Consider the following 20,000-nt stretch of genomic DNA (forward strand, 5'->3'; position numbering starts at 1 on the left):
TGCTCTCAGAGGTGCCGAGGTGGTGACTGCACTCTGTTCCCCTCAGTTGATTCAGATATTTCCCTCCAACTCCTAGAGGGACTTGGGGGAAAATATGATTTCCTTTTGAGCATAGGGCACAAGTACTGGTCATTAAATCAGGACCCTCAGGGCCTGACTCAGGTCCCAGATCATCCTTGATGGAGGACGTGGGTCCTCCTCATCCCTTCCGCCCCAGCACTGGTGGAGAGCCTGGCCCGAGAAGGCTTGGACAGGTGTTGAAGGATCAAACAGGAGCACTGGGTCCGCAGTGGGTGTCGCGGCCACCCTGTTCAGAGTGGAGACCCTGGGTGGCTGCCAAGTCGTGATGGGAGGCCTGGAAGGCACGACGCTTTACTCACCAGCACAGACCCACCACTGCCCACAGAAGAAAGACAGGAGTCCACAGACAGAACCGCATCTGCAAACTTACTTCACTTTTTACAAGGTGATCAGAAAATAGCCTTCAGAGGAAAGTTTCCTCAGTAAAGAAAACCCATTCTATTCAAACAAAGTTTGAACATTCTATTCAAACCCATTCTATTAAACATTTCTGCAAGATTGCCTTGGTTCAGCCGTCAGCCATTTCCCCCCTAAGGTGAGCTGGAAAGGGCTGCTGGGTCTGAGCGAGGGTGGGGTGGCCACCGTGCGCCACACCTGACCTAGGAGGGGGTGTACTGGGTGGTCTGCTTGCCGGGCAGGGCTCAGCGCGGCACAGTGCTTCTGGGGGCCCTGGGGTTTGCTCACTGTGGGAGCCGACCCTTGAGGAGGAGTGGGTGGAATGCTGGTGGGAACAGCTTGTTAGGGAATCAGGCTGGACCCACCCTGGTGGCAGGGCCAGGGGAGAGCAGGGAGCAGGGAGGGGAGGAGAAAAGAAGTGGAGCAGATCCTGGATCCAGGAAGGGGCTCAGAAGGGATTTGTTACGAGAGCAGAGCAGTGCCCTCCCAGGGAGGGCAGCCCTCCCAGGGAGGGCAGCCCTGCGGAGCCCTGCAGGTCGGGTTTTCTGAGGGTCCCCACTTCCTTTGAAACTTTAGGGATCTCAGATGGCTGAGTATGAGTTGATGTGTGTGTGTGTGTGTGTGTGTGTGTGTGTGTGTGTGTGTGTTTGTTCTGGGGGAGGGAGAAGTAAGCTCTTCTGGGTTTATCGGGGGGTGGGTTAGTCTGCTGTGATTCTCAAGAAATGCCTTCCATGGCAAAGTCCTCTAGGTCGTTAGTGCAGACGATATCCAGGCTTGGAGCATCTCCCACCTCCTCCCCTGGGCTCTGGGGGCGCCCCTTGGGGCACTGGCCTGCAGAGTGCTGGGTGGGGTCACTGGGAGGCTCAGAGGTCAGCTGCAGGCCAGCATCTTGGGCGCTCTGGGGCCTGGGGCCAGCGGCCTCGGCGGTGTGAGGGCGCTGCCTTAGGAAGGTGGGGGCAGAGAGCTGAGAGGAGCACCGCAGGGGCATCAAGGCTGTCACGGGCAGGGGCCGGAAGCCCGGGTACAGCACGTAGGGAGCAGCAAGGGCATCCGGCGGGCTTGGCTCGGGGGAACCCCCCTCAGAGGAGGGGATGGAGACCTTGACGTATTTGCCCGTCTCTGGGTCATAGAAGGTCTTGATTTTCATCTGGAGCGGCAGATCGAAGACAAAGTACTCTCCAGATAGGGGGTCTTGGAGGACCTTCTGGGTGGCAGGGTAAGGGGACAGGGGTGTAAGGGACTGGGACCCCCCAGGCCGCCTCGGGATCGGCTCTGAGAAGGCGGACACTGAGTGGCGGCGCACGGGAGGGGGCAGGGAACGGACCATGGGGAACCTGGCTGGGGGCCTCTCTCCGGGGGACAGAGGCCTACGCTCTGAGTCCTCGGGGTACAGCTTTTCCTCCCGGCGTTCACCCTGCTTTCCCTGTGGCTGGTCGGCCTTTCTCCTCTTGCTCGCCAGCTTCTTGGCCCGCCGCAGGGCCTTCTCTGTTTTGGGTGGGACTGCTGGTGGCTTGCCAGCCGCCCTTTCCAGCTGAGCAGGAGGCTCTGGCTTCTCCAGGAGGCCAGCTGAGCTGGTGGCCACGTCCAACAACGAGCCTCTCGGAGAAAGTGTCCTGAGGTCTTCTGCTGATGGCTCCAGTTGGGGGTCGGAGCCAGGCTCCCACGTGAGGGCATGTGTCAGGTCCTCCCTGTGGGCCACCCTGCCAGGGCGGGGGCTGGCCCAGGGGCTGCTGCGGGGAGGCTCCCCTGGCAGCAGGCTGGGCTCACTGGGGGCCTGGTAAGCATCATCCCAAATGCTGCTGGTGGCAGGGGAGCATGCACTGTTCTCTTCCAGGGAGCTGGCGTTGGGGGAAGCTGCTAGCTCACCAGGGACCAGTCTTCTCCTCGGGGGCCGTGCTCTGGGTGTAGACAAAAAGTGACTTTGGAAACCTTGCGCCTGCTCTTCCCAACAGGTTCCAAGCTTCTGTAGGGGTGGCTGGTCTTCTAGGTCTCCTTCTGGCAAAGCAATCGTGGGGATGCACCTTGGAGCATCCGGCTTCCCCTGGCCGATGGAACCGCTCTTGCCCTTGTTCGCCACGACTTTATGTACGGCCTCTCGGGGTGGCTTCAACCCTTGGCCCTCTCCTGTGAGTGGAGGAAATGGGACATACCTCTTTGGGGCTGCCTGGGAGGTCTCTGGCCTGGCTGCGCTGGGACCCCACCCGTGGTCCTCCATATCCTCACAGGCCGACCCCTTCAAGTGTGTGCCTTGCACGCTGGCGGGTGTCAGAGTGCTGGGCATTTCCTGGCTCTCGGGGGCACAAAGACCAGCATCCCTGCCCCAGCCTGGCCTTGGCAGTTCCTCTTCTTTGTGACCATTGCCCAGCAGGGACTCTGAGGACATGGATCTCAGGAGGGGCAGCATGATGGGTTTTATCACGGGGGTGGCCCTGAGGGTGTTGTCTTTAATTGCAAAGAGTATGTGCTTGTTTGAAGTGGAACATGGTGAAGGGATTAGGTCTTTGGCATGTGAAAGAGCTGTATCCTTACTTCCCCCAGTGCCAGTGCCTCTGAAATTAGCTCCCTCCCTCGACCCCTTCCTGGGGCTACCTTCTGGCAAACTTTCCTCTTCTCCTTGCAAGGATTCCTGCTTGCTGTGCTCCTCCACGCATGCGTGCCCGTTACTCAAGGTGCGGTCTTGTAGTTCATCTTCCTCCATCACTTTCTCCTTCTCATCCTTCTGACTGTTACCTACACTCATGTCATTCCTCCCGTCTTCCGGCTGGCTCTCGGCGAGCCACGTCTTCTGCTGATCTTCGAACGAGGCAAAGGACTGATCTGAAGAGCTGGTGCTGAATTTGGCCTTACCTTTGAGGCCTGGCATAAAATCAGACTGGCTGTCACTGTAAAACACATCTTCCTCCTCGGGAGAAAGGGGCCCTGGGGAGAATTTCTGGTCAAAGTTTTGATTCTGAAGTCTTGTCTCTCTCTCGGGTTCTGTATCTTGAGATACAGATCTCAAGAATCCATTCTCTAGGTCGGAGGTCTTTGGGGTCTCCGCAGTCTTCCCTGCCTCAGGGTCTCCACTGCAAAGCTTCAGGGACAGATGTTTCCTGGGGCAGTGTTCCCTGGAGTCTGGACGCCAGCTGGGCCTGGCACCACCCATCTCCGATTCTCCATTGGCATCGTCGTTCTCATAGCTGTTCCTGTCGGTGGCCTCGCCGTTGACACAGAAGGGGGCTTTGGTGTTAGGTGATGGTGAGGTGAGAGCTAGGTAGTTGTCTGCAGAGGCTGCACCGGGGTCAGCTTTGGGGTCCTTCTGGGTACTGATGAGTGACACAGGAGGGGCATCAGCTGGTGTCTCCTTAGAAAGCTCGTCTGGAGGGCCTTCCTCGAGCCCGTTGGGAAGGAGGCCGCCGTTGCTCAGGGATTCTTGCTTGCCTCTGGTTTTCTCATCAGGGCCTTTTAAGAGAGGCGAGGGACTGTATGTGCTTTTCACACGCTTCCGCACATCTTTGAGGTTGAACAGCAGGCTGGGGGCTTTGGATTTGTAACTGTCCCGGGACTGACTTTCACTGGGCTCCTTCTCTTGGTACCCATTTAGCTGTCCTGTGGGTGATGGGGTTAGCTCTGCTGGCTGGCTGTTGGATGACTCCAGCACATGCTTGTTGGGTATGACAGGGGTCAGAAGCTTACTGATGTTGAAAGGAGGATCGTAATGCTCACGGGGGTCCACAGGCATGTCAAGAGCATCCTTTTCTGGAAATTGCCCCTGGGGATTGTGCTTTGTATACAAGGCTGGGCCTCTCCAGTTGGTCTGCTTCTTCTCTTCCGAAGCCTCTTGTAGACTTTCTTTACCTCCCTTGCCAGACTTTGGTTTCCTCCAGGGGGCATGGGTCGGTTTCAATGGAGGCTCAGGCTGTGAGATGGAAGCTTTTCCCTCTGTAGCGAATACCTGGGCTCCCAGGTCCCTAGATCCCCAGGTTCCAGATGTGGAGAGAGTCCCTGCGGCCAGCCTGTTCTCTTCCTGACCGCAGCCGGCCTGGATGTGGCAGGGGGAGGCTTTGTGCTCAGAGGCGGGGGGCTCTCTTAGCAAGGGCGTGTCCTCATAATGCTTGGGAGCCTTGCTTTCTACGACAGTGTCAGTAGCATTCTTCCTCTCGGGCAGCCTGGGTTGGTGGGCATTCCATGACTCAAAAGCACTGTTTTCACTATGAAGAAAGGTCCCTTTGCGAGCCCACTCCTGGCCCCTTGCAGTCTCTCCGGTGGCTGCCTCGTGGGCCGGAGAGGGGAACTTTGACTCAAATGAGTTGGCTGTGTTTTCGGGCGTAGGGAGGAAGCTGTTGGGGCCATGACAGGCCATTTCAGGATTCTTGGGGGACTCCTGCTCTCCGTGCTTCCTGCCAGGCTGGTGGCTAGTCTTATGGGTGCTGGAGACTTCAGCAGGCACCCTCCTGACCGTCAAAAAGGCAGAATCGAAGCAGAAGTTGACACCGCTTTCTGGAAGAGGAGCAAATTTGGAGGGATTTTTGAGAGCTGGAGCCTTGCTGGTAGGAGGCCTGCTGTCACAACGTTGGCTTTCAGTCCTGTCAAAAGATTTAATCAGTGACGACACTTTGGAAACAGGCTTGTTGCTGTTCCTCAGGCCGGAAACTGGCACTTCCAGTCTCCTCTGGGCTGGTGTCAGTGGGGGGCTGCTCTTGGGATACTTCTCCTCCCCTTGAACGTACTTGGGCAGCTGTTGGAACGTGGCCGCCCAGCCGGCATGCTCCGTGCCTTGGGATGGTAACTGGCTCCAAATGCCGCTTTTCCTATGGGTATGGCTCACCGTTCTCTGGTGAAAATTCCCAAACACCTGGCGGGTGATATCCGGGGACAGGGCCAGGTCGGAGTCATGGAAGGATGCGTCCTCGGAGACGCACAGGCTCCGGAACGCCCGGTCCGTGAGGCTGATCACCTCCCTGTCTGCATCGTCCAGCACGCTGCCAATGCTCGAGGAGTCGCTGAAGGCGTCCGTGCACTTCTTACTCCCCTGCATCCTCCGCCAGCCAGGAAGACCGTCCCTGTCAGTCAGTGGGCGCCTCTGGGTGATGATTTAGGAAGGGTTGGATGCAGCCCTCTCCCCACAAAACTAGAGCTTCCAGATGACCAGATGCAATTACAAAGTGGGAATTTTTTTTCTCTGCAAAAGGAAAAAAGTGCAGGGTATGAATATGATATTCAACTTAGCGGCTCCATATAAGAATGACACGCTGGTCTGGATGGTCGATTTTACGTGTCAGCCTGGCTGGGCCATGGTGCCCAGTTTTTGTTCAAATGCCACTAAAGTGGTTTACTCTCCACAGCGTGGGTGGGCCTCATCCACAAGGCTGAGACCCCCCCGAGCAAGAGGCAGTTCTACCTCCAGTCTTTGTACTGGAGCTGCAACTTCAACTCCCCCTTGGGTGTCCAGCCTGCTGGCCTGCCCTGAAGATACTAGACTTGCCAGTCCCACTGTTACACGAGCCAGTTCCTTACAATAAATCTCCTTCTCCCTCCGTGTATATATACATACATCCTATTGGTTCTGTTCCTCTGGAGAACCTGACTAGTACAGTGCCTAAAGTCCAGATATGTCATTTTTGCAGAGTGAACTTCCCTGGCATTCCACAGGGTGTTCCCTCCTCACTGTCTCTCACAGGGCCTGGTTTATTTTCTTTGGGGTTCTGAGCGCAATCTAAAACTAAATGTACTTCTTTGTTGCTTATCCCCTCCTTCGACTGTAAGAACCAGGCGCTCAGGAGCCACTAGGCTGTCTGCTTGCTGACTGCCCTTGTCCCAGAGCCACCCCAAGAGGGCACAGTCCCCCAGAGCCTGCCTCACCAGGGATCCTTCACTCTCTGACTTGCCCTTGGGTGTGGCCAGTGGGAGGTGCTGGTGGGAGCTTGGATCAAGGGGGAGCCAGCCTTCCTGGCATTTCTGTCCCCCCACTTCCTGCTTCTGACTGTGGAGTGGGGTCCTGGCCACCCTACAGTCCTCTCTCACTACAGCCCCTCCCCTGGGCTCTCTCACTGGGCCCAGCAACACTGCTGCCCTTGCCCCCTGGGGCTGCCGGAAGAGTGGCTGTCACTTCCTCAGTGACTCCACATCCTGGGGTCTCCCTAATTCTGCCTACACCCCTGTGATAGTCCCTTCATTGCATTCTTTTCTTCTTTTTCTTCAAAATTGTGGTGAAATACACATGACATAAAATTTACTATCTTAACCATTTTACGTGTACAGTTCAGTAGTATTAAGTGCATTCATCTTGCAAAACTGAACTCTGTATCCATTAAACAACAACTCCCCATTCTCTCCTCCCCAAGCCCCTAGAAATCACCATTCTACTTTCTGCCTCTATGAATTTGACTATTCTAGGTACCTCATATGAGGGGAATCAGTGTTTGTCTTTTTGTGACTGGTTTATTCACTTAGCATAATGTCCTCAAGGATCATCCATGCTGCAGCATGTGTCAGAATTTCCTTCCTTTTAAACGTTAAATAGTATTGCATTGTATGTATACACCATACTTTGTTTATTCATTCATCTGTCAATGGACACTTAGGCTGCTTCTACCCTTTGGCTATTGTGAATAATGCTGCTATGAACATGGGTGTCCAAATATGTGTTCAAGGTCCTGCTTTCAATTCTTTTGGGCACATACCCAGAGGTGGAATTGATGGATCATGTGGTAGTTCTATTTTTAACTTTTTGAGGAGTTGCCATATTGTTTCCCTCATTGTCTGTTCCATTTTACACACCTGCCAACCATGAACAGAATTCCAATTTCTGCTTTTTTTTTTTTGATAGTAGCCATCCTAATAGGTATGAGGTGGTTCATTGCATTCCCTTCCGGATTCTGTCTAAGGATGCTACTTCCTGCCGGGACCCTGATTACTACCAATGGGTACACACCTCCAATGCCTAGAACAGGCCTGGCCAGGGCAGGGGATGAGCACATGAGTACATGAAAAGTCAGATAAAATAGCAAATATAGACCCTAGAGTGGGCTCAAGTTGGGGGCATTTGGCACAGGGAACATTCTAGCATCTGACAGATGAAACACTGTCACACAGTGGCCCCATTCAGGCACATCAGCAGAGGAAACGGGCAAGCCCGCATTCTCGCCTCCTCCTTGCCTGGCTGACCTGAGCAGTAAGCTTAGGGGCCTGAACAAGGCTGGAAGGGATAGAAGATGAAGATGTGCCACCAGGGTGGTAGGGCCTGCACGGCAGGGGTCCTGATCCTATCCTGGCTCCTCATAGAGGGTCGCCCACCTGGTGTCCCTCAGGGTCTGATGCCACTGTGCTAGCACTGCTGTGTTTTGGTCCTGGAGGCCAGCCTTCCTTGGGATTTTCTGTTTCCTGTCTCTTGACCACAGCACTCCAGTTGGGTGTCTGATGCTGATTCACTGGGAGGCTGACTCATTTTTATGAATGACAGGGCCGAGCTGCGGCTGCCAGAGAAAGCAAAGGACCCCAAGTTTTGGTAAACCGGATGAGCTGATGAGGCACCACTGACGGCCCTGGGAAAGCCTGTATTTACATAGTCCTCAGCCCGCCTTGAAAATCGGGCCACTTGCTCCCCAGAAAGCACAGCAGGTGCCTTTTAGAAGGCACCTGAAAGGGGAGAGCATCAGCCCCGCCCCTGCACCTGGCCAACCTCGCCCCTGTCCCCACCGCCTTCTCTCCTACTTCCTCTCAAAAAACTGCAGAGGCTAAAGGCTCACGGCCTCAGACTCCCACACAGTTAGTTCTGGCCACAGGGCTGGAAGCATTCCGACGTCTGGGAAAACTCTTGCCTTTCTGATCAAGGGAATGATCCCCATTGTCTCCGTTCTCTTGGTGCCCTTTTTCTCACTTTAGTACAGACACGGAGCCTGAAACTGTATTTGTCTGCTAGTGCTGTTGTAACAAAGTACCACAGACTGATGGCTTAAACTACAGAAATTCATTATCTTACAGTTCTGGAGGCTGGGGGTCCCAGACCAAGGTGTGGGCAGGATTGGTGCTCTCTGAGGACAGAGGCAGACCCGTGAGGGACGTGTCTATTCCAGGCCTCCCTCTTCGGCTTGCAGGTGGCTGCCTTCTCCCCATGTATCTTCATCTTGCCTTTCCTCTGTGTATCAGGTCACTAGCCCTATTGGGTTAGAACTCACTCTAATGACCTTAACTACTCACATCTGCAATGACTCTGTTTCCAAATATATCACATTCTGAGGTCATGAGGGGGAATTTTGGGGGGATACAATTCAACTCGTAACACTGAGGCATCCACTTTGCAACTCTGAGGGACAAACAATGATGACTCAAGGCCAATTCGCTAAGGACGGCCTGGTGGACAGAGGAACATTCCTGAGTCCTTGTGGCCCTGCTGGGCTGTGAGCCTGGGCCAGAATCACCCCCCCGTCTGGAATCTGTGTTATTGGGCTGAATTGGGGGCCCTCCGTGACTCTGAACATTTTAAGTCAATTTTTCTCTTCTTGAGGTCTTACTGATACAATCAGGGAGTCTTCTGACTCTCTGGTATCCCGAATGCTGGGGTTTTGACCTCGGCAATGACTGAACTCAGTAACACTGGGGTTTCTCTACTTCCACATTAAGATAGAAATAGCGTCCTTAGAGATCTAAATTAGAATCTTAGAGTTAAGTAAACACCTCCAGTCAATTAAATGCCATCTACTATTAGCAGATATTTGTTAGTTTTTAAACACTCCGCTTCCATCCCTTCCTTCAAGTAAGAACACTTGGTACCTTTTGGGGAATTTCCTCTCCCCTTGGCATTCAGTCTTGGTGGGGCTGAAAGTCAAGGAGCCTGCAGAGACCTCTCAGGGCCAAGTGCAGACGTGAGACCCAGGCCAGCCCACTGGACTGTTTCTCCTGGAGTGACACAAGGAGGGATTCTGCTTTCCAGCAGCAGCAGCAGCAGGCACCCTGCTTGTCCTTTCCCAGCCTGGAGCTGCAGCCTTCACCTTGAGTCCACGAGGGGTCCCCTTTCCTCGTAATACGTATCCTTTTCTGCTTCGCTTGTCCAGTTTTCGTTTCTGTTGCATGTGACCAAAAAACCCAACCTGATCTTGGGCTCGTGTCATACTTCCAAACAGTGACAAAAGATGGTCACTGATATTTGGAGTATTCAGAAGATAACCACATTGCTTCTGCCTCAGGGAAAAAGAGAGACCTCCCTCTTGCTAACTTCATTCAGATAATTTCTTCCATTCTGATTTGATTTACCTGGGTTCAGATGGGATGATATAAAGTTGGCTTCATCCCCCCACTCCCATCCCCTAGTCTCCTGATACCCAATGGAAGCTTCAGCAGGGTAGCCCAAACCGAAGGTTTTTCCAGGGGCCGACTCTTGAGTTGACACATACCTGTTAGAGGAGTGGGGGTAGTGGGTGCCTGCCTTCCTGGGTTTTAGGCTGTAGTTTTAAAACTTCTTGTCATGAGTACATTTGCTGTCATTGCTGCCCATCTAGAAAGAAGAAGAAAAATAGTTTCATTAGAACCCTAAGGATCAAAAAGCCAAGCACGAGTTCAGTACAAAAGCTATCTTTAAATGTCAGTAATACAATTGGCTTTCAAATTTTCTTTTTTTTGGCTCTCATACTTGAACTCAACAAAATTCCAAACGCAGGCATTTTTGGGGAAACCAAGAGAGATTTATATCCCTTCCAATATTCATTAATTTGTCTCTGGTCTGAGAAATCTTTAGGAACCTGTTTTAAGTCTTTGGGATTTCTAATATGAATGACCCGGCTGTGAATCATTTTTTGCTAGTCAAAGTGGACCAACGGCCCTTTTCCCATGTGAATTAATAACGCAGGTTTTGCAGCAAAGAGAACTAGGGTGGGCTGAACTTGAATGCACTCGGCAGGCAGTACTGTTCAATTTACTGTTGGCAGGAGGTCTGAGCATCTATTTTGACAGCTAAAAGAACCAAAAAGCTGCCCAAGAGGATTTTAAGAGTGCTCAGAATGAAGTGTGAAGTAATTAAAATAAATCCACTATGCAAATTATGAATGCAGACCATTGGGGTTTCCAGAAGACTGTCCTTATCTTGTAACTCCTGGATATTAATCCAGTCCATGGTGGTTTATTAGTAATATTAATCATCATAATAACTCAGCTTTGTGGAGTGCATTTCTTTGGAGACGCACAGAGGCACTTTGTGCTGCTCACTATTCAGTTAGCCCCGCCCCTGACCCTCGAGGCTGTCCTTTGTGTCCCCACCGCGCTCTGGGTTCACCTTTTCCATAGCTCATGCCGTATTGCCACACGTTATAACCCATGTGTTTTAGGAATTGATGATTGCTTCATTCTCTCCTCAATTAGAAAGAAAATTCCATGAGTCCCGGAAGGGAGTCTTACTTGCCCTTGTGTACTGAACACAGCAACACAGAAGCCGAATAAATGATCGTGGCAATGCTCTGAATTGGGTGTCTTCATCCTGACTTTTAATGGAGGGCAAAAGAGGCACAGAAAAGAAGGAGCAAGAAAGATGGAGAAGTTCTACTGAGAAGGACCCCTGGTCTTGGGTTTTAAGATGATCTGGAAAATTCAGATTTGTGTCACTAACTAGAGAGCCCATTTTGCTGCCAGCACCACCGGGGTACAATTTAGGGATGAGGATGAAATCAGTTCATGTCACACGTGGATGAGACAGAGGTGCAGAAGGACATGGTGCATTGATTTCGTGGACATTTAGGGAGCCCATCACTCTGTGACTCTGTGCTGGGGGTCACGGACTCACTGTCATTGCTGCTGAAACACATTTTCCAGAGGCCAGCACAAAACCATCCTGCTCCTTCCTTTGGGCTGTTTGACAGAAGCCAACCCGAATTGCTGAAAAGTCTGGCTCATAAGAGCACTTTTCAGGTGAAAGGGTGCAGCTCCCCTCAGGTAACATGAGTGAGAGAGAATGGCATATTGTTGAATCGTGCTATAAAAAAGGTCTTGGGATCTGCCCTGATGAATATATAGAAATAAGAATGAATATTTATTCATGGCACGGTAAGATCCTATGTATGTCTATGGCCTTGAAAATCAGTTTGCTCTCTTAAACGCTTCCTGACTCCTCACCCCCATTATTTCCTTCACTCATTTACTCTGCCTTTAGTTTCCCCTCCCCCAGTGGATCACCCAAGGGGTAACTTTGTTTCTCATCTGGCTTAACTTCTAAGCTGCAATCAAGACCTTTGGCCACTGTCTTCCTGGGAGGCTCTCCCACCTTGATTTGTGGGATGCACACTCTTTACATCTCCCTGCCGGGCCTAATGGTTCATCTCTTATCTTCCTCTCCTGGATGTTTGGATTTCCTCTGCTCCAGGCCCTGGGGCTTCTTCTCTTCTCCCTTGATAGTCTCGCTGGGCGATTTTACCCACACCCAGCGTCGCCTCGGGCAGACACGCGCTGACGGCATGTCCAGGCCAGGCAGCTTGTCTGGGCTCCAGTCTCTGTTTCTATCTGCCCCCGGACCGCTCCACAGACCCACCCATTTAAAATGGAACCCGTGACCTTTCCACAAGCCAGTTCTTCCTCTGAGGATCCCAGAAATCTGAGTCACTTGTGACTGCTCCGTCTCCCTCCTCCACGCCTCCCCTAAACTGATCCATGTCCACGTCCCATGGGTCTCATCTTTGAAAGGTCTCTTGCCCCCCCTGCACATTGATCTTAATCTCCACGGCTACTGCGTGGCCCCAGCTGCTGTCATGTCTACCTCGGGCTACCGCAGGAGCCCATAGTCATTCTCTGCACTATACCCAGAAGCAGCTTTTAAAAACCAAATCTGTTCATGTCAACCTCTTGCTTAGAATCCCTCAATGGCTTTCCAGTTTGAAAGAATGACAATCAATCTCTCTTAACAAAGCCTCCCTTTTCTTCCTCATCTTGGACTATTTTTCCCCTCATGCTTGGCTTTCCAGCTACCCTGGACTTTTACCAGCTTCTTCAATATGCCGTGCTACCTTCTGCCTCAGGGCTTTTGCACGTATTTTCCCCTCTGCCTGGAGTTCTTTAATTCTACCTTTCTCCTGTTACCTGCTTAACTCCTATGTATGCTTCAGAACCCACTTCACATGCCCCTTCAATAAGGCAGCTTCCTCAGGTTGTTTTAAATCTCTCTGCTATCTGTTTTTATGGCCCACTATACTCCTCTCCTTTGAAGTACTTACTATAATTGTAATTAAGTATTTAACTGGGTGATTATTGTTGAATCCTTGTCTCTCCTGCCTGGGTGCTTCACTGTGGCAGGGTCCGTGTCTGTCTGGCTCTCCAGGCTATCTCCTCTTGTGGCATAGTGCACAGCACAAGAAATATCTGGTAAAAAATGAGCAAATCCCTCCACCCCTGTCATGATATTATTCACACTATTGACTGGCTTAGTGGGACTGTACTGAAAGTCAGTTATAACCCAGTAGTTCCAGAATTATCCTAAATTTCAAGTTAGTGAATTTGAATCCAGGTGGATTTAATTTCCTTTTTGATTCCTAGCCCTAAAACATATAAAAGCTGCCTGTGGTGGGAGGAGGAAGCAGGCAGAGCAGTTATCCTTTGAGCCAGCTCACAGGATGGCAGAAGGTGTTCACTCACATCATGGCGTGTGCCAGTTAAGTTAGGGTTGAGTTTCAGGGTGAATACAGGCTAGCATTTACATCAGGGAGAAATAAGTGACTTCATGACTTTGCCATTTTCCTGTTTGTCTCTCTAATGGCACTCAGTGTTCCAAGCTGGGGAATGGTTTTGAATCTCTCTGGAGGGCTAGCGTCCAGCAAATAATTGTTGTGTACATTAACTGGGGTGTTGGTTACAGCCACATTGCAAATGGCCCCTAACTGATATGATACCTAAATTATAGGTGTCAGCAGGTGAAGTGTTGGCATCTGCCCTGTGTTGTACAGGCAACCCTGGAGGCTCAACAGCCCTCTGAGAACTGGTCTTTCAACACTCCATCCAGAGATGCTGGATGCTGGGCACAGGTTCTGCAAAGCACCAGAGCGCACAAGGGGAAACAGGGTCCCCAACAGGAATGAATGGACAAGGTTTTCCAGTTCAGCCATCAGGGAGGGGCCAAAGGCTCTGGTGACACAACCATAGTGAAGACATGCTTGGGGAAAACTGGGGGCGTGTATGTGCTCCAGTAGCCAGAGGCTGGGAGAATTACCCTTGAGGATGTTTTGTCTTCTCCTCATTGCCAGGGTCATCTTTTTTTTTTTTTTTTTTTTGTGGTACGCGGGCCTCTCACTGTTGTGGCCTCTCCCGTTGCGGAGTACAGGCCCTGGACGCGCAGGCTCAGCGGCCATGGCTCATGGGCTCAGCTGCTCCGCGGCATGTGGGATCTTCCCGGACCGGGGCACGAACCCGTGTTTCCTACATTGGCAGACGGACTCTCAACCACTGCGCCACCAGGGAAGCCCCAGGGTCATCTTTTTGATTCAGAATATGTCAAACAAACCAAATCTGAGTGAGCATCCCCGTGAGTCAGCTTTTTGTCACCATGAGAAATGAAATAGCCTTTGCACGGTCATTACTAAATTCGGACTCTTCCAAAACGTTTTCTCACATGGTGCTTTTTTCCATGTCATCCTGCACAATGCTGTTGAATTATCATGGACTGGAATAGGCTGCTTTGTGCAGATTCAGTTTTTTCTCTCTCTTCTGATCCCTTGCGTATGGCTGTGCGTGACCCTCAAGGCTCTCTCGGCGGGGAAGCTGGAAGTCTCCCCATAACCCCCTCCTGCCAGGCCTGCGGTGCCCTGGATGAGGGACCTGCAGGCCCAGGTGGGTCCTGGCTTGCCTCCTTGGAGTGGCAGTCCCTCTGCGTGGAATGTTTCTCTTTGTTCCCAGGTCACCAGCTTCTGACCACTTCTTCCTCTGTTCTCCTATTCCTTATAGAGTTCTAAAAAAATCACTTGCGCTGCTTTATTCCACTTTATCTGCTATGAATCCATCTTTCCAGGAAGGCTTTGAGCTCCTTGGGGGTGAGGTCCCGAGCCTGGTTCGTCTCTGACTGACAGGATGCCTGGGGCATGGTGTCCACTTGTCAAAGCTTTCAGCTGCCATTGCTGAGTACGCTTCTTGGGCCACAAGGATGTGATGACAGAGGTTTGCTGCGAGTGTGTGGTGTGGGAATGCAGGACCAAAAGCTCTGCCTCCTCACGTTCTCCTTGTCTCCCACGGGACTCCTGGCTGGCAGCCAGCCCAGGCCCGACAGGTCAATCAACCCAACCTTTGCTGGCCTGCCCCAGGCTGTGAGGACAGGAAGTGGCCAGGGGACCCTGATCCAGATTGCCACGCACAGCTACTCATCTGAGCCCCCGGGGCTGAGGAAGTGCGATGGGCCCACAGAACCAGACCCCTGACTGGTGCCCCAGGGAGGCCCCAGCTCCTTATTCCTCTATGCAGCTGCACACTCTCAGCTTCAGTTCTGAGACAAGATAATGGAGTCTCAGAATGTTTCATGTCACTCAGCTGCTGAGTGACAGAGCTGGGCTGGGGACCCCCGGCCCGGGTGGTCCTGGAGTCAGGACACAGCAAGGGAGGTAGCAGTTGGTGGTCTGGCATGGCCGGGTTGCCAGATTGAGTAAATTAATAAACAGGACACTTAGGGAAATGTGAGTTTCAGATAGAACAATGAACATTTTTTAGTATAAGTATGTCCCATATTTGGGCTATACTTTGTATTAGTCAAATTTCTCTATCAAATTAATCATCCCATACTTATCCTAAAAGTAGGTACTCACTGTTTATCTGAACTTCAAATTGTACTGGAAATCTTGTTTTTTATCTGGCAAGCTGAGGTCCTCACCAACTTTTAGGACCCACAGTGGATCACAGTCAGAGGAAGCCAATCCAGCAAGTCAATCCTGGGATGGCTCATATCTGCATGTTACCCTGCGGTTCAAGACACACGCCGGGATCCATTATCTTGTTTGATTCTCATGACCCCTATGGGATGGGTTCAACAGGTCTTATTGTCACCATTTTCTAGGTGGAGAGAAAAAGGCACGGAGAGGGGCAGATTATTGCTCAGTGTCACACAGCATGTAGAAAAGAGAACTGGGGCTGGCATTCAGCTCGGGTTCACCACTTGACCACCCCACACTTTCTCCAGGATGAAACCCTCAGCCCTCTGGTCCTTGGGCTCAGGCACAGAAGGCTGTGTCCTGGGCTGGAGTTCAAGGGAGAATTGACGATTGATGGAGAAAAGGAGGGTTTATCATTCTATTCACCTCCCAAGAATCTTCTCAGCTCAGCTTTTTCACGACAACCAAAGGAATAGAACTAACAATGCAACTGGGCAGCACAGGGTCCCTCCTGTCTGGGGAGGCTCAGGTGGCCGGTCCTTGCACAGCTGGGAGGGATGCTCTCTGGCTGCTAAGCAGACCCCTCCTTTCTCCCTGCATCCCTGCCCGTCTTTGCACAGGAAGCTGTTGAGATTTGCTTTGTTGCTGTGTTTGACCACTTGCCTGTAGTGTGGTTTTTGAGCTCTAGCTCTTTGGGTGGATTTAATTACCTTAATTGAATGGTGTTTTCACTTTTTAGTAAAGGCGAAGCAGGAAGCTGGTGGAGATGACAGGGGTTGGCTTTATCACACCCAGAAGGCCCTGACAAATTGGAACTGATTCTTTCCCTCCTCTTTCTGGGTGTTTTTTTTGAGACATTGACTTGGGGTTGCTTTGAGGAGTGGTTTGGTGCAGTGAAACCAAACACAGCCAGCTTGTTCCAGCCTATGAATGCACACACGTTGGACGCACGGCTTCTGCCACCCACCCCACACCGGGTAGGTGCCTTGCTCTGGACGTGTGCCCTGCTGGTCCGTCTTGGGCCAAGCTCTTGACCTCTTTGTGCAATTTCCAACAGCCTTCCCGCTTGCTGTTTCAGAGGGAACGTCTTTGTCTGTGTCCTACATTTTACATGGCAAAATCAACTTCCTCAGCTGGAGACGGGCGCAGACTCATGTCAAGTGTCCAGGGCCACTGGGCCATGTGCCTGTCCTCATTCATTCCTTGCTAACACTTACACCTTATGGCTGGGAGACTGGAGCTACCTGGGCAGCTTGTCCCTTATAGAGTGCTGGAGCTGGCATCACACCTGCCTTTGGCTCCAGGACCCCACTGTCCGGCCCGTGATGATTCCTTCCCAGCTCTCTCCCAATGCAATGATCGCTCTGTCCTTGCAACTCCTTTGGACTTTTGGAAATCAGAAATTTCAAGTTCATTTATATTCTAATAGAGGTAAACATGGGCTCTCAGAAGCCACACTTGAAGCTCTTTTATGCATCCAGCCACTCAACAACTGTTCTGTGCCACCCCGTTCTAGTGCTGGAGATACAGCCGAGGCAGGGCTGACCTGGGCCTTCTCCCTGTGGAACTGGAATGAACTGAGGGATGGCATTGGGCCACACTCATATTGCCTTAGACAGGTTTCCACTGGGTAGTGCCTCTTATGCACGTAAAACGCATCTTTGATTTGTGCACAGGTCATCACACATCTGGTTTGGCCATTTTGGCTCCACTGGTCTGGTTCTTGGCATCCCAGGGTGGGGGGGGGGTTCTGCTTGCATCCTGGCTTGGCCTCGCTTAAATGGCCCCAACCTATGGGCTTGACTGGGCAAGGCAAGGGTTCTCAGATGGACCCTGAGGCTTCCATGCCCTGGGAGAGGACAAGGCCGCCTTCATCCAACCCCAGGAAAGTGGCTGGTTAGCCCTGGGGGCCCCGGCAGCAGCGCTGGCTTTGCATGTGTCTGAATCCCCCCCTGAATCACATCACGTGTACAGGGGGCCTCCAAACCCTGCAGCATGTAGGAGTCCAGGACATCCCAGGGATGTGGCTGAAGAAATCAGCTTGCCTGGGCTTGCCAGGCTCACAGAGCTGGCTGAGAGCTGTAGCTGCAGCTGCTGTTGGTGTTCTGCTGCCCTTGGGAGAGAGCTCAGGGGCAGAGATGCTTTCTCTCTGGAGCTCAGCCCAGCCTGACTCCCACCCCCTGCCTAGGTCCCTGGTCCACTGTGTCTGGATGGGATGTTTCCTCAGGAGCCTCTGAGCATTGCCCAGATCTGGGGCTGTGTCTGGAATTAGAGGCCAGGGAGCCTGGCACAAGGAAGGTTGGACCTGACCCAACCAGCACTCCCCAGGACAGGAAGATGCCAGCACCTGGCATCACACACTCGGGGTGGGGGGGCCAAGTTGCAGGAGGAAGGCAGAGAAGCAAGGCATGGAGGCAAGGAGAGGAGGAGAGGGATAAAGAGATGGGCTGGGCTCCAGGACCCAGCAACCTGCTTCTTGTGGGTCTCGTTCCTGTTTCATAATTGTGTGACCAGGGGGACAGAGGAATGTTTTGCTCTCTGGGGCCAAAGCCCTGCTTTGTAGCATTGACCGATTTCCATGGCTGATTTCTGTTATGACTCAGCGTCCGAAACAGAGTTAGGACGAGGCATATGCACGTGAGCTCCTGGAGCCTCAGAATGCTGCAGGCTCCCATCGAATTTGCAGTTGCTTCTATAAGGATCCTTGGGCAAGGGTCTCCACAAAAGCTAACAGCAGCACTGTTTCTGACCATTCTTGATGGCTGGGCATTGCTGAGGATCACTCCTTAAAGCTCCTGGTGGCCAGATGGGCTGGACTTGGTCAATGCTATCTCTGGATGCGCCCTTCCACTGGAAGGAGCTCAGGCCCAACACTGCCCAGCTTCTTAGAACTGCTCCACTGGGAGCTCTCTGCAGATGCTGGGGGACCAGCCTCAAGGACCAGATGTCCCCCTGGCCAAGGGGCACTGGATCCTCTTGTGGGCTTAGAGGTGCCCTGATTTACTTTTTTTTTTTTTTGTGGTACGTGGGCCTCTCACTGCCGCGGCCTCTCCCGTTGCGAAGCACAGGCTCCAGACGCGCAGGCTCAGCAGCCATGGCTCATGGGCTCAGCAGCCATGGCTCATGGGCCCAGCCACTCCGCGGCATGTGGGATCTTCCCGGACCGGGGCACGAACCCGTGTCCCCTGCATCGGCAGGTGGACTCTCAACCACTGTGCCACCAGGGAAGCCCCCGATTTACTTTTATAAGAGCATCTATGCTGCCATCAAAGGTAAAATAGGAGCAGAAGAGATCTGACCACAAACAACTCTGCCCTCGCCTCCCTCGTGCCTTCGTGGAGCTGAGGTGAGTGTCGGTCACGCTCCACTGCCCAGGGAGGGTCATAGGGAAGGTGACGGAGAGGTGAAACGCTGGGAAATGAGAAGGAGCCAAACTGGATGAAATGGTTTCAATGCTCAGCCCTGTGACCTTTCGGCCTCCTTGTTAGACACAACCCAAAGTCCACACCACTGCCAGGCCAGGCCAGGGCAGCTGCCAGAAGGGGGACATGCAGCTCTTTCAGAAACACAAGGGCCATTGAAATGAGTGCACTGGGATCTGGGCCAGGCCCCAGTGCTACTCTGCATTCGCTGAGTACAACCTTGGCTAACTTACAGCAAGTCTGTGAGCCTCAGTTTTCTCATCCGTAAAATGGAGCTACAGATCTGCCCCCGTGTATTGACGACAGGGCTTCTCTGTCGGCACCACTGACTTTGCCATGGCCCCCGGGGCAAAATCACCCCTGGCTGAGAACTGCTTTACAGAAGCAAGGAGAGAGTCTCTGGAGCATCCTTTGTTTGTTCATTCACTCATTCATTCATCCCTTCCACCTTTCCCAGGAACATCCTGCCCTGGGTTCTGGAAACACTAGGAACTGACATGAGATAGGAATCAACCAGGCAGTTCTGGGCAGTAGAAAGAGCTGGAGACCTGGGTGAAGTCCTGATCCAAGGCAGTGTCATTTTGGACAAGTCACTTCACCTCTACCTACACCTGCGAAACTGGGACAATAAAAATCAACTCCAGTTCTGCCACCCCAACCACCTGGGGCTGCTCCCCACGCTGGAGCGGACTGAGCTAAGGAATGGTCATGAAACTGGTCCCCGAGGCAGCCACTGCTCGAAAGTCTCCAGATGCTTGGAGCCATTGGACTCACCAGGTCCTGGGTTCTCCCCCAGCCAGGGGGCCACCTGCACCAGAAGGAGGCCCAGCGAGCTCAGTGAGCCCTGGCCATCCTGACCCTGAATTTTACCCACACGCACGCCCCTGGGCAGCAAGGGAATTATGTGCACGCTCTTTCTCTACATATCTCACAGGAGCAGAGGTTCCACACCTGTTCTTCCCTCAACACACAGTAAGAAATACATCTACATCACAGCATACAACGAGCTCAGAGACATATATTTATGGGAGATAAGGAAAATTCACGAAGTAAAACTTACTCTGCTTAAATGTACCACTCTGATATTTTCATCTTACTCTGTTGTAGTCTTTAATTTAAAAAAAAATCATTTTCAATGTAGTAAGTGATTTCAGGGCCCAATAATGAGTTGGAGTCTGCAGTGTTTTTTTTTTTTTTTTTTTTCTAGACTGTCCTAGACCAGAATCTCCAGGCATTCCTGATCAGGCTCTGTTTTCTGCTGCCCTATTTTTAGTGATACTGGGTTCTCATCTGGATGGAG

General features: G+C 52.1%; 1 protein-coding gene across 8 annotated transcripts in view; it reads right to left on the reverse strand.

The window, feature by feature from the left end:
* Positions 1-426: 426 nt before the first annotated feature.
* The window catches only part of C2H10orf71 (chromosome 2 C10orf71 homolog), a 29,228-nt gene continuing 9,654 nt past the window's right edge, over positions 427-20,000 (reverse strand). For 4 of the 8 annotated variants that reach the window (XM_067025196.1, XM_067025195.1, XM_067025193.1 and 1 more), the window contains exons 2-4: positions 15,216-15,459; positions 9,849-9,949; positions 427-5,638 (exon numbers count right to left, since the gene is read on the reverse strand). In XM_067025196.1, the coding sequence (XP_066881297.1) occupies positions 1,193-5,494 (4,302 nt within the window). In that variant the 5' untranslated portion in view covers positions 5,495-5,638; positions 9,849-9,949; positions 15,216-15,459 and the 3' untranslated portion in view covers positions 427-1,192. The remainder of the gene's footprint in view (positions 5,639-9,848; positions 9,950-15,215; positions 15,460-20,000) is intronic. The other 4 variants (XM_067025194.1, XM_067025198.1, XM_067025192.1 and 1 more) reach the window with 1 other exon arrangement.

The sequence above is a fragment of the Kogia breviceps genome, chromosome 2 (genome assembly GCF_026419965.1).
Source record: "Kogia breviceps isolate mKogBre1 chromosome 2, mKogBre1 haplotype 1, whole genome shotgun sequence".
Lineage (NCBI taxonomy): Eukaryota > Metazoa > Chordata > Mammalia > Artiodactyla > Physeteridae > Kogia > Kogia breviceps.